The 13,878-nt window shown below is 39.7% G+C and overlaps 1 protein-coding gene across 1 annotated transcript in view; it reads left to right on the forward strand.

Annotated features, from left to right (window-relative positions):
* gria3a (glutamate receptor, ionotropic, AMPA 3a) overlaps nucleotides 1-13,878 on the forward strand; it is a gene marked incomplete at its 5' end in the record, with an annotated part of 68,433 nt that overhangs the window by 49,497 nt on the left and 5,058 nt on the right. Inside the window, 3 exons of the mRNA XM_084564774.1 lie at nucleotides 1,130-1,328; nucleotides 7,772-8,019; nucleotides 8,755-8,869. Of these exons, the coding sequence (XP_084420900.1) occupies nucleotides 1,130-1,328; nucleotides 7,772-8,019; nucleotides 8,755-8,869 (562 nt within the window). The remainder of the gene's footprint in view (nucleotides 1-1,129; nucleotides 1,329-7,771; nucleotides 8,020-8,754; nucleotides 8,870-13,878) is intronic.

Raw genomic sequence — 13,878 nt, forward strand, 5'->3', positions numbered from 1 at the left:
ATTTTTGGGAATTATTGTGAGTCATTTACAGATAAGGCTAACAAAATCCACTTACGTCTTTGAAACTGCAGTAACGAATGACAAATGCACTACAAGGACAATGTGAATACATTAATCCATATTTAGTGGAATCCAGAGAAGAACATCTGCAATGCAAGAATTTGTTGAAATGACGAATGTGAATTAATCTGAGAGCAGCACATTCAGTATGTGTGTGACTGTAGAAGTTAGGGACAGCACCAAACAGACTAGTCTGTGTGGGGCTGAACTGCGAGGCCTGGATTTATGCTGTTGTGAAAACTGTGAGGGAATGTTAAGGACCAGTGAGCAGGACAGATTTGTTTGTATGATGGAGTAGTTTGTCTCATCGCACCCTGACTTCAGTAACAGATGGGAGTCTTGAGATGTTTTTACTTTACTTCTGTCCTCTATGTCCTAACACTGGGGTGGAGGGCATTATATTTTAAACTAGATCAAACGCTTTACAACTGTTTGTGCTCATAATCAAACACTGACTGCAGCTTTAATCCAGCATCAACCACAAGTAGATCAAGAAAGAAACAAAGAAAGTGCTCGCAGTTACTTGGTGAAGTTAAATTGCTTTATTTAATCGGAGACAAGAAATACACGCAGTGTAGCAGAGCTCACGCTAACTTTGAGCCAGATGGATTCTGGGGCATTAAAGGTCAGACGTGCGACTGCAGCAGGCTGTTTGATTTAGACTGCTGTTGTGCTGGGCGTTCTTGGCATACTGGGATTGGTGTTCACCTGAATTAGTCCCAAAACTAAATGTGGACACAGTTAAATTGAGTCAGTGAGGCTTATCATTGCTTTCAGAGAGTTAATCAGCTGTAGGCGGCTGTATTGAGTTAATGATATTTCCATTAAATTCATTTATGCAGTTATGTGTTAGCATGGATCACCAGAGACGTGCCGATGATTTTACAGTCCTCAGTGGAATAGTTGGACAATTTCTCCATGTTCTTCATTTCTCAAATTAAATAGCTTGGTCTGAGCTGATGTTGTGCCAAAGACAGGAGAGAGAGCAGTGTTCCCTTCCTCCCTCGCATGTAGATTTGAGCACGCTGCTCTCACGTCTCTCTGTGTCTGCTCTCTTTCCTCCTCCCAGGTCTCTGTCGGGTCGCATCGTCGGAGGAGTGTGGTGGTTCTTCACCCTCATCATCATCTCTTCCTACACAGCCAACCTGGCTGCCTTCCTCACCGTGGAGAGGATGGTGTCTCCGATCGAGAGTGCCGAGGATCTGGCCAAGCAGACAGAGATTGCCTATGGGACGTTAGACTCAGGCTCCACTAAGGAGTTCTTTAGGGTAAGTGTCTCCACTGCCTGTCACCATGCTGTCGCTTCACTGCATAACGAGACCTCCTCTAATGCTATTCTGGCCAAAAGCACAGAGCTGAATAAGTCCCTGGAGCTTTCCTATGGGTTTTGATTTATTAGCTGCTTGCTAATAAATCGAAAGAATAATCTATAAAAAAAAAGGTCTAGAGACTGTATTTTTTTTCTTGATACAGCACTTCCTAACTACTGAAACCAAATACAATACAGCTCCATTTGATTAATTCAGTACATTATAAAACAGAGGTGCACTGTGTTTTATAAAAATGCATTACTAAAAGGATTAAACTGCAAAAAGAAGATTGCAAGCATTTGTTTTGTTAAGTGATTTAAAAGGCACTGCTTTGGCATAAACTTCTTTTCAAATTTTTCTCAGAGCTCAGTGTAAGTCCTCATATGACTACCACACAACTAAATTATAATATTAAGCCTTGGAGCAAACGCCTGTTATCAGCTGGTTTGCAAACTCGTTTTGTCCACAAAATTAACTTTTTTTTTTCCTTCCATCAGACTCCTTTTTTCCTGCTTTTTAGCAACAGGAATTATTCAGATATAGGAACCTGGGACAATTATGGGCCCTCATCCAACCATCTGTAGAGTCATAAACCAAACTTTGATTAGCCCCACTGCGTCTTTACTTATGTGCATATTCATTTCTGTCTGAAAAGTGCAGCCCGAAGCAAGGGTGTAAATATTCTCATCAAAGTCACATACTAATAAAATAAAAAAAATAAAAAACAGATCACGACAAAAGAAAAAATAATAGTTCAGCATTGGTTATTAGTTGCTGATCATTTATAAAAGCAGGTGAAGCATTGTGCGAGCCTGTATTGATCTTTTCTATTATGGATTTATTCTTTAATAAAGTCCTATTTTTTTAACATTACACATATATTTTGGAGCTCTGCAATTGTGTAGATTGAGTCCTGTGCTAGTTTTGTATTTGCTCGGCGATTCATAAAGGATGATGTGAAATGACAGTTCATTCTGATTATCAGACTAGCTTGAAACTTTACAAAACAAAAAAGAAACAAAAACACTTTTGAAAAAGAACTACAAGATATCATTAGAATTCCAATTTGTGGGGCCTCTGTCAGAGAACTGCAATCTCACAGAAGACGCCCTGCTCCTTGGAAATGGAAACGTCATTCACATCCAATGTCCAGCTCGGAGCCGTTTCTATTTTTGGTCCTAGTCCTTCTCTCGGTGTGATTGCTCGGAGTGAGCCTGAGACATTTGATAAATACAAACCCTGCTCCCCTTCAGACTTGGGAGTGATGGGGAAAGCACTTTGCCTTGGTTTTGGACTCTGCGTCAGTCCATAGACAGTTGGAAAAATCTTACAATCTCTTCTAAGATTTACAAACGGTGTAAACACAGCACTGTTTGTCTGCTGGGTTTGGTTATCTGCTGGTGACAGGTCAGATCAGAGTCAGTCCCAGTATAATCAAATTAAAGCATGCATTACACGCAGAGACAATAAAAGAGATTTTAGTATGATATTACCTTTGGGAAGAAAGATTCGTCAAGATTCTTCTTCTTGTGTATCGCTTTTAACTCTGAAAGGGAGCGATTTTGCAGGAATGTGGCGGAGTGTAATGTTTCTGTGACCCAACCAATTTATGAAGGCATTCGAGCAGAATGGCGTGGTCTGCTCTGCCAAACTGAACTGGGCTCTAAAAGCACTGAAATGGAGCAATTGCTATGATCAGTGTTGAGGAGGTTATCTGTAACTCACTGTCTCCTGCACCGCAGTGCTTTGAAACATCACATAAACTTACAAAAAAAAATCTGTCTTTTCAGGAAAGATTTATACTGCAAAGAGGAAGAGACAAGCTGAAGTCATGTATTTCTTTGGAAAATGGTCAAAATATTTTTTATAAGAATCACAGATTAGATTTTCTCTAAAGCTGTAAAATACATGCATTTAAGACAGAAAGTCACACAGAGTTTTCTCTGCTTTTATGTGATGACGTAACTGTCAGCCTCAAAAAGACCCAATTCAGTGTCTGTTGGATGTTTTCTTCCCAAAATATGTTAAATTGAATATTTTAGAGGCTTCCTGGTGAATCATCGCATTAAAAGCAGCTCCATACGCAGCAGTTGCCCTCTGTGGATGTTCTGATCCATGATGTATTTGGCAGGATGTGATTTATCAAAGGCGCTCCTGAGGAGGTAATTGACAATTGACAGACGTGTAGTGATAAATATCAAGCCTTTCTTCCTATAAACTGGAAATGTCAGTGCATAGGAGCATTTCTGAGCAACAGGCATTGAAATGTGGTGATTAAAAGCTAATGATTAATGGGAGCGGTAAATGCCTTTTACAGTGATCATCAGAGAGGATGTATCACTTAATCTAGATCATACAGCCTCCTTAGGGCGCATAATATATGATGATAACTGACATGGTAATTTTTCATGTGTTCACCTTTTTCCTGGTCTTCAGACAGATTTTAGATAGAATTTTGTTGTCAAGCAAGTCGTCTTTGTGAAGACATCCAGTGGAAGTTTTACTTTTATTAGATACAAGCCTTTCATCTCTATATTTATCCAGATTACATATACTTTATATATTAATTTAATTCTCTTTAAGTGACATTCAAACCAGCGGTCATATCTGTATAAAGGTGCATGTGGTATATATAGTTTGAAAAAAATAAAACATCCGAATATCCCAGTATTCGTGTGTGTTAAACAGCAGGCAGTTAGCTTAGCTTAATTTAGCATAAATAATGGGAACACTGGGAAACAGCTAGCTCATTTCTGCTTTAAAAATAAAACCTACTTACAACTACAACAAACAGAAACTAGACAGAAGAGCGGAGGCAGGCTCGCTGTCTGTTGTGATGCTAAACTAAGCTAACTAAGCTACAGACTTGGCATCCAAACACAAGAGTGGTTTCAACCATCTTCATTAAGTCTCAGCAAGCTAATTTTGTAAAAAGCTTCGTCATTGTCAAAAGTAATGAAATGAATAATGTCTAAATTTTACCGCTGACCCTTAAATTTACTTTGAACATATATTATAATGATATTTTGTAATGAACTGTTGCATACAATCTCTCCTCAACCTGCCTTGCTAGCTTTTACTTAAAATAATTAAGCAGTTTCCCACATTTACATAGCATTCAACACACTGCTGGGACTGACGGGAACTTGTTGCACTTGGCTGTATGTTAAACAGTGAGTGAATAATGAATATATTTTACTTTTTAAGTTAAGTAGAAAATGGAGTGGGAGAAGAGAAACATGGGTGTAGGAATGTTAAAATAACCTGGTGATGGTTTTAATACAGTGATGCTGCTAAACGAGCCATGCTTTTGTTTAGTTGCTCTATTAATTTGTTTCCACAGACCATGAATATAGAGTAAATGAGTTATAATTACACACTTAGCCATGCACGTAACTAAATATTGCTCGCAGATAAATATAAAACACCAGGGAGAGTGCACATGCTCAGCATGGCCTGTTGTCTCTGTTTCAGGATGACAGACATACATGGGGCCGTGAATCACTCTCGCCTCTGTCAGCTTCTGACAAATAAACCGGTGGCTCCATGAGGAACCAGTTCATTTCCAGAACAGATGACAGGCAATAAACCCAAATTTCTCAATGGCCACAGGACATGACCAGTTTGTCATATCCTCGCTGTTGTGGTTTCATCAGTTATTAATTAGAGATCATTTGCCGAATAATTTGTCTTTGTTAAGCCATGACTACGGCGGTGAGAAGATTTCTCAGTGGTTCTCAGCGGTCTGACAGCATGAGGAGTTTCACAGATTTCAGCACAGATGACCGGCCTGCTCCTGACAAGCATGGATCTTCATGTAACCCAGAAAAGAATTGCTTTTCTCACACTGCGGTCAGGACTGTCACCAGCTATTATTGTCACGTTAAGAGTGTTTACATGAACACTCCACTGAACTGAAATCGTGCATATGTCAAGAATGATTCACTTGCTAGCCTGAGCCCGCAATCCATTACATCTCTGGTGAATTGTTTATGTTGTAGTACACAACGTTGAGATGACATAGTTTGTCAGTTCACTTGGATGTTTTCGTTCACTTGCATCTACCAGACATGACGTAGGACTGACTCACAGAACTACTGAAGCTGCAATCACAGGCTTGATTTGTCCTTATCAAATATACTAAATATTCAAACCTTATATAATGTAGCGTTTCCAGAGCTACTTAACTTTCAGAGGACGTTTCAGAGGACGTAACCTGACAAAGTATCACCCCAAAGTTTGGCTCTCCATTCTCAGATCTGAGTGTAGAAGGTCACATTAGCCCTGTTTCATGCAGCCTCTCTATTTTCCCCTCTATTGTAGACAGCTGTGTTCTCGCGCTCCCCGGTGACCAGCGATCAGCCTCTCGCTGGCCATTTTTAGCAGCGTGCTGAGTGTCAGAGCAGGGCTGTGTGGTGCATTTCTGTAGCTGCTCCAGCTGGCAGACGACTTGGCCGCAGAGGTGAAGCCGTCAGTCTAAGAGTAAGCGGGTCAAAAGTGCCATTACGAAGAGTGTTCTATGCCCTGTCAAATAGCAAATTAAGCAAGCTATTTGGATTGGCTTAATACTACTTTAATGCAGATTACTCATAAATTCTGTATTTTTTGTACTAGATGTGACCTGTTTGCAAGTTTGCTCTCTTTTTTGTCCCCGATTGAGGGGTCATTTGGCTACAGCAACCAAAATAAAAAAAAAAGACAGCCGAAAGAGACCTGCACAGTCCTGACTCCAGTACTAGCTGCTGTTAAGGATTAACGGAGAGAGGATCAGGCGGTAAAAAGATAAAAAAGATGTGCATTTTCATTAGAGTTGAAAGAAGATGCTAAAAAATGCAGGCGGACTGGTGTGGTCATAAATCTGTGAGTGGGATTTAGGCTGCTACAAAGCACATTCATTAGAAAGGATAATGCGTTGAAATGAAAAACACTTATTGTGTTAATTTGGTCCCAAGACATGTGGTGTAATTACAATATTACATAACATAATACATGACTGGGCTGGAGAGACTGACTCAAATAGTAAGACTGAAAAAGGACACACAAATAGTTCATTAGCGCTTTAATATGCTGTAGCAGGTAGTGTATTCTGTCTATATAATATTCACTATACACTGCTACACAGTGATATATAGTACATACTGTATACTTTAACGTGTTTAACACTAATAATCTTTAATACGGTATCCAACAGTCTGTTCTTGTCTTCAGTCACTACATATTTCAAGCTGCTGCAAAGAAATGCTCCAAGCTCAGCACAGTCAAATCAAAACAATGCTGATAATGTGGATGCGTAAAAGGACTGATGAGAAAATAATCTAAACTCCAACTGAGACGCGCCGGTAGGAGCACAAACTGAAGAGGGGGAGGAGGTAGCTGCTGTCTGTTAATATTGATACTAAACATGGCCGGCAGTTTACTTCTGCTGAGCTGCCAGGTTGTCAGACTTCGGGATGCTGGCAGAAAGCCCACAACCTCCGCTGCACTGTTTGCATCTAAAGGGTAAATCCACTCTGAATTACAAGAGGCAGAGAGCTGTCAGTGTGCTGCTCAGTGGGTGCCGAGACGTTGTGCTGGTCGCCACGCCCCGATCTGAGATGTCCCAGCAGGTGTGTTAATGACTCGAAACACCTGCTGTCACATCCCTCGTGGACAGCACGAAGAGCAGCAGCAGCAGCAGCGGTAGTTAGATTCAGAGCTGCTTTAAATTAATAGTTAGGGGATTTTGGAGAGCATATTTATTTGCTTTCTTGCTGAGAGGTTGATGAAAACATTGGCTACAGCTACATGTCTGTTTGTGTACAAATTAATCAAATGAGATACGATGTGTTTATTGTTTTTTGGAAGGAACCTGATTAGAAGCAGTTTAGGCTTTATGCTAAGGGACTGTTGTTTCTACTAAGGAGGTATTAGCTTGGAGAGGTTTTCTAACCCCTGATTTCTTTTTATTTCATTCCTTTATGATATTGTAATTAGAAAAATGCACATATATGTAAGATCTGCTTGACCAATCAAATCGTTGGGCAGGCTTTATGCAGTGATGGACTGGAGAGTAACAAGCATGTAGTCATCCGCATCATCTGAGTATGGTGGAGTTGAATTTGCTTACAGACGTATTTTTTTCTTTGCATTGGTTGAAACACACCACAAGCCAAATGGTGTTATCAGACTCATATTGAGATTGCAAGAGGCTGGGAGCTTTTTGGGAACCTAAATGTATATTCTATGTTAACATAACAGATTCCGATTTTCTTCCCAGTTTTATCAATGTTCTCCTATATCTCCCAATCTCCCTATATCTGTATTCCCAAAATGTCTGTTGTTTGAACTCAAACCCACAGGTGATCTATATGACTATGCATAAGTAACCTGTCTCTGTCTTCTCTCTGTCCCCCTGAACGCAGCGCTCCAAAATAGCAGTTTATGAGAAAATGTGGTCATACATGAAATCAGCTGAACCGTCAGTGTTTGCCAAAACGACACCGGACGGAGTTGCACGAGTACGAAAGTCAAAGGGCAAGTTTGCCTTTCTGCTCGAATCCACTATGAACGAGTACATAGAACAGCGGAAGCCATGTGACACCATGAAAGTGGGCGGCAACCTCGACTCTAAGGGCTACGGCGTGGCCACACCGAAAGGCTCTGCATTAAGGTGGGTGGGATAATATAACAATATCCTCCATGTTGTTATAGTATTCCACCTACCCTGATGTCTCCTTTTGTCATTCTCTCCTTACTCACTCCTTAATTCTTCTTTTTTTTTTCTAAGTGCATCGCTGAGTGAAAAGTATTATGAGTGAAATGAATCAACACATTCAGCCATTTTTTTTTTTTTTTGTTCTGTCCTGCTGGTTTGTGTCTGTTGTTTTCTTCTTTCTCTCAAGGTTCTCGGTATATCAGTCACATTCAGTGTGTCCATTTGAATGTCGATGTGCACTTCCCCAGCCTTGTTTGTTTTCCCTCCAAACTCCCCTTCCTCCTGGTTTCTGTGGTTCCCTTTTGCATTGCCTCCAATCCAACACTGAGATTTTTCTTTAATTAATTTGCTAGTTCAATTGCTGGTCTGTCAGTTGTGATGAATGTTAAGCTGCATGCTGGATGTTCTTATTTCTAATTCTACAATGACAGATTGTCCCCATCCCGCACACTTCAGTTACAAAGCAATGTGACCCTCCATGCCACCTCTCTAATATTTGACCTTTTCTTTGCTGTAGAAAAAAAAAACTGCTTCTTACCCTTCCACACCAGTGAAATTCTTTACCAATTTGTGCCTCCCGTGCTCCCCTTATGAACCATTGATATTTATAACTATTTTTTACTAATATTCTATATTAGATTTCTCACGGACCTGTTCATTTTCTTACAAGTTATGTTTTATCGTTTCAAGAAATGCTGTTAACCTGGCAGTGTTAAAACTGAATGAGCAAGGCCTCTTGGACAAATTGAAAAACAAATGGTGGTACGACAAGGGAGAGTGCGGCAGCGGGGGAGGTGACTCTAAGGTCAGCCTCAATGTCACCAAAGTCGGGTATCCTAGAACAGAGTAATCGGCAAGGCTGTCGTCACTGACTGTAGTCTCTGGGGCCAATCGCCTCTTTACAAGTTACTGATGTTTTTGCCTTTTTTAAATGTGCAGCTGTGATCAACTGGGAACCCTTTACTTGGCTAATGGAGGAGAAAAAAGCCCACTGATGTGAGATAGGTTCTGTGATACAGACGTAGGAAAGGCAGTGGTTGGGACTGTGCTAGTGACAGAGTAGGTTTTGGCCTGTGGTTATGAAAGATGGAACCCATCTTTTTCTCTGCCTTTTATATCTACAGGTCAATATGAAAGCTTTGTATCTTCATATGTGGCATTCAGACGAATGCCAGAGGGAGTAAAGTGAACGAAATCTAATTACCTCCGAGTTGAACGATACATGCACTCTCCAATCTGCCGCCTGGGTGTTAGGGCAGGCACGGGGAACAGCGTTGTCTTGAGGGGACTAAGCATCGCAGGCAAACGTGAGAATTCTAATGACAGAGTGACAACTAACGGTCCAAACTTTTTTTGTCCAACATCCTCTCACCGAAATCCAGCGTAAGACTGACAGAAACCTTTGGTTGGTCTTGATCCAAGGCCAGTCAAAGTCTTTCCATGGCCTCCCTGACCTGGTAAACCCTGCAATGGTAGAGTGTAAGATATGACCAGGGGCTCCATTTGTACAAGAGGATTTGATTTGAATCTCACTTCGTAAGATATATGTCAGCTGATGTAGAAATATCTTTAACTGAGTCAAGATGCGTTCTGGCCTGAAAGTGAGCCTATGGAGCGTTTGCTGAACAGCAGCTTAAAAGTCAAGCACAAAAACACACCGATTTTTGTGCTGCAATAAAAGCATTGATATATTCATCTTTGAAATCGTTCACTGAATAAGAGTCTTAAAGTCCAAATTTTGAAAGTTACATAGTCTCACTTTACATGTCGAGTTAATCAAAGTGAACTAGTTATTATTATATATGCACATACGTTTTAGCATAATCGATTATTTTCTTGCCATTTCAATCAAATCAGTTGTACAAACTTCCTATAAATGAGGCCCCTGATCTTGTGTTTCAGACACCAGGGCATTGTAAGAGCATCTCTGCCTCTGCTCTTCAGCTTGCATCATGACCACAGTACACTTGGCACATTGTGAGAGAAGAGACCAGGCGAGCTTTGATGTTATTGACTCTGGTCATCCATTCCTGAGTGAGCAGGACATGGATACAACCAGAGGGATAGCACAAAGAAGCCGTCTCCTCTCACTGGCAATTTGCCTCTATCCCCTTTAGGTCTGGTTAGAAAGAGAGTAGCTAATCAGTGCAACGGTATCACATCTGACTGCCACGTTTCTGTGTCCTTATTTCCCTTTCAGAAGTGCATGTGTGAGTAATTTAACAATGAGATGGAAATATATTGTATGTAACGACCACTGAGAACATATGACATGCATAACAGCATAACATCAAATCGGTGTAATGCTGTCATTGGGCCTACTGAAATCAAATTTAGTACATATATTTACATACACACTGTTGTCTACAAATGTGTTTAAATTCCGACTTAAAACAACAGATCACTGATGATCACACTGAAGCTGGAGGATTTAAAACCTTTACATCCTTGTAGATTAATTTAGCACCATTCAGGATGTAATTTTACAGTATCTGTGCATGTTCGTCTTCTGCGTGGTCTTGAATGTTGTTTTCCTCCTCCTGTGCTCCTGCTCTGCAGACAGACCTCAGGTAAAGTTGTGGCTTTACAGGAGGTGGACACAATAAAAGAAACATCTGTGCGGTTTATCAAATCGAATACAACAATGAAGTCTTTATTTGTAAAGCTTCTAATTCTAATAAAACGTAAGGCGATTCCACAGTGCGAAAATTCAGACGCGAATCCACAATAAAACAACATTATGAATTATTAAGCTTCACAAATGTAAGATTTAAAGCACTAGCTGTTGTATTGCTTTGCAATAGATTGTACAGGTGTTTGTGATATTGTGTCCATCCTCCTTTACTCAAAGAAGTCATTTTATTCTTTATTTTAACAAAGCCTGTGTAGATTTCTCTTTTAAAAGCTTGACAGTCACAATTCATTCTGCCAGAGGCATGTTCAAGGAGGGCCGGTGAGTTTGCTCAATTAAAAAAGAAAAAGAAAACAATAACTACTGCCCTCTGAGAAAAAATAAAAACTGGGAGCTTTAGATTATTTTAACACAGATTTGTTTCCTAGATAAATTTATGTAAAATATTTCTTGATTTTTTAGGAAATTGATATCTGGATACAGAATCAATAAGCTTTTGCATAAAGAGGCAATTAACTGAGAGGTGTTAAAAGTGAAATAAGGCATTTTGCAGTTGCACATGGAAAAGGCAGCTGGTCAGCAGGTAAGACACACTGTTTATTGTACAGTTAATGTTATATATTTTTTAAGATTTAGGGATGCAAAACATTTACTGAATCAAGTAACTACAACTGGATAAATGTGACAATAGAAATCAGAAAGGATTCAAAAGTAAGCGCATCTAATAATGGTATTAAAATACTTCTGCATCAGGGGCTAGGTGTGTAGACAGGTTGTGCAAATCAGAGTCTATAAAATAAAAAGTCAATAATTGGTGTTTAATTAAGACACACGGCAGTCTAACGCAATGTAGTAACAAATATAAGGTTGTACAAATATAAAATACAGTTCATAAATTGAATTACATAAAAGACTACAGTAGAAATTTCTTCATATCTGTCCAAATTATATTAAATGTTCATATAATTCTACTTTATCTAATTATACTCTTTAAACGGCAAACAGAGTTAATTTTAAAATCATATTGTAAGAACTATATAAAGTATAAAAGAGTTAAATAAGACAGAGATTTAGTGGTTTAATTTGAGCTGTTTGTTGCAGTATAGCACCTGGACATCACACTGTTTATCTTTTGTGAAATGCTATTCAGAGGATTGGGACAGCTCACAGGGTTTGTCTCTTTGACACCAAAAGACAGGTGGATTTATTCAATAACAGACACCTCACTGCAACCGACAGTACAGTAGAGCATTAGGGAAACATATATACAGTTGTTTTTGTGCCTATTGTTTTCACTGAGGGTTTTTAACACTGAGGGGTTTTGACAGATGTTTTTCACCTCTGGAGTCTCTATGATTTCTCATTTAGACTCCAGCAGTGATTATGGCAGTTATTTAGCTATGGTATTTGAATTTTGGATGAAAGAAAAAATACTAAACTCTAAAATGTTTCCTAAACCAAATTGACCAAACACGTCTCTGTGCTACTTCCGCAAGCTGTTTCTGCTACTATGGATAGAACTAAATCATTTTATTTAGACATATTTTAATGTTTCCAAACTGCGAGCCTGGGCAGTACATACTACTGAAAAGCCCATGGCCACCACCTGGTGGTGTGTTTAAGGACATTTTTCTGTTGACTAGCAAATTGCCATTTCCCCCAAAGCAGCTTTATTGTCAGGGGGCTGAAAAGCAACATGTATAATTCATGGCAAATAGAAAATGCAACTCAGTAGAGATCATCAGATCCTTCAAATGCATGGGATCAAGTAGACATGCAGCCAATCATAAATGATTTACCAGCTGAGCCACACAAAACTCACAGGTTCTATGTGTCTTGTTATATTCACGTTATTACTATAACAGTTAGTAAACTGAACAGAACCAAGTGAATATAAGTTTCACGGTGAATTAGAGGGGTGGGAGGTCAAAGGTCAGGAACAAGCAGCAGCATTTTTACCATTTAGAGTCTAAAGCTGCTCTTAGTGTGGCACAGGAAGACAAAAACGGCTGAGTCACTACAAATAATCATCTTTAAACAAGTTCTTTTTATTCCGATAAATGTGACACCCTTAAACCAGAACGCACCACAAGAAGCATCCAGAGTGTGCCATTATCCCAAATAATACAATGACAAGCCACTGAACTGCACTCAGGAGGTTCCCCGCAACCTTCGTGATTCTTGTATCGGCCATTAAGTTTAAAGTTCACTCCCCTGGAAACGTGTGAAGAGAAGAAAAGTCATAACGCAGAAACTGCAGAAAGTAGTGAAACTGATGATTCTGCAGCAGAGGAAAAATTAGATTTTCAACGGTGTCCCCTGGCGTGTTTGTTGGTGCAGAAGGTGACTGTGAATCGATTGCAATGTTTTTCATTGCCTTTAAAATTGTTCATCTAGCTTCTATACTGTTTGCCGTCGTGAGGCAGTTTTTTTTAATACTCAAACAAAACGATTGGAACTTTGCCTCTCGGAGAGCTCTGCCTGGAGACCAGGACTACACATCCCCCGCCCTCTTTTATCTTTTCTTTTATTATGTCTGTATTATCAGAAAAAAAGAGGATTTGTATTTGACATGCTAAGAGCACAGTGGTGAATACAATATATTTGATGATGTTGGATTACTAACACTGATCTTTTTTCTGAAAGGAAACAAGACTGGAAATCTAGCAGTCAAGGAAATTGAGCATAATGTCTTGCAAAACAAACTCCCCCTTCCTAAATTACAATTTCAGTAAAACTTCCCGAAGTGACTCTGATTTTCTTGAACTCATCTGGCCGACATGTGCAGCTGCAGGGCGACAGACAAACATGACAATAATCCCAGTAGGGTACAGCGTACCAAGGCCACTTTACCGCCTCTTTAAAACTTTTAAACAGCTTTTTAATTGGTACGAACTTATGCACAACTGTGTATTCTATTTAAAAGGGGGACTTTGTGAGACATTAGCCTCCTATAGCTGGTAATTAAATTGGACTGCTGTTTGTCTGTTAGTCAGGGAAGGGTTCCTGTTAGATCCACCTTGCTAAACATCAAAAAGGCTGCCCATAGCAACGATAATGTGCAATTACTGCCTCTGTTTCCTTTCATTCTCTTAAAGCTATGCAGCAGCTGCTTTATTCTGCAAGTTCAAATCTTTTCCTGTGATCAGTGTGTGCCGATTACTCAAAGCGATATAGGTGGG

The sequence above is a fragment of the Chelon labrosus genome, assembly GCF_963514085.1.
Source record: "Chelon labrosus genome assembly, chromosome: 17".
Taxonomy (NCBI): Eukaryota; Metazoa; Chordata; class Actinopteri; order Mugiliformes; family Mugilidae; genus Chelon; species Chelon labrosus.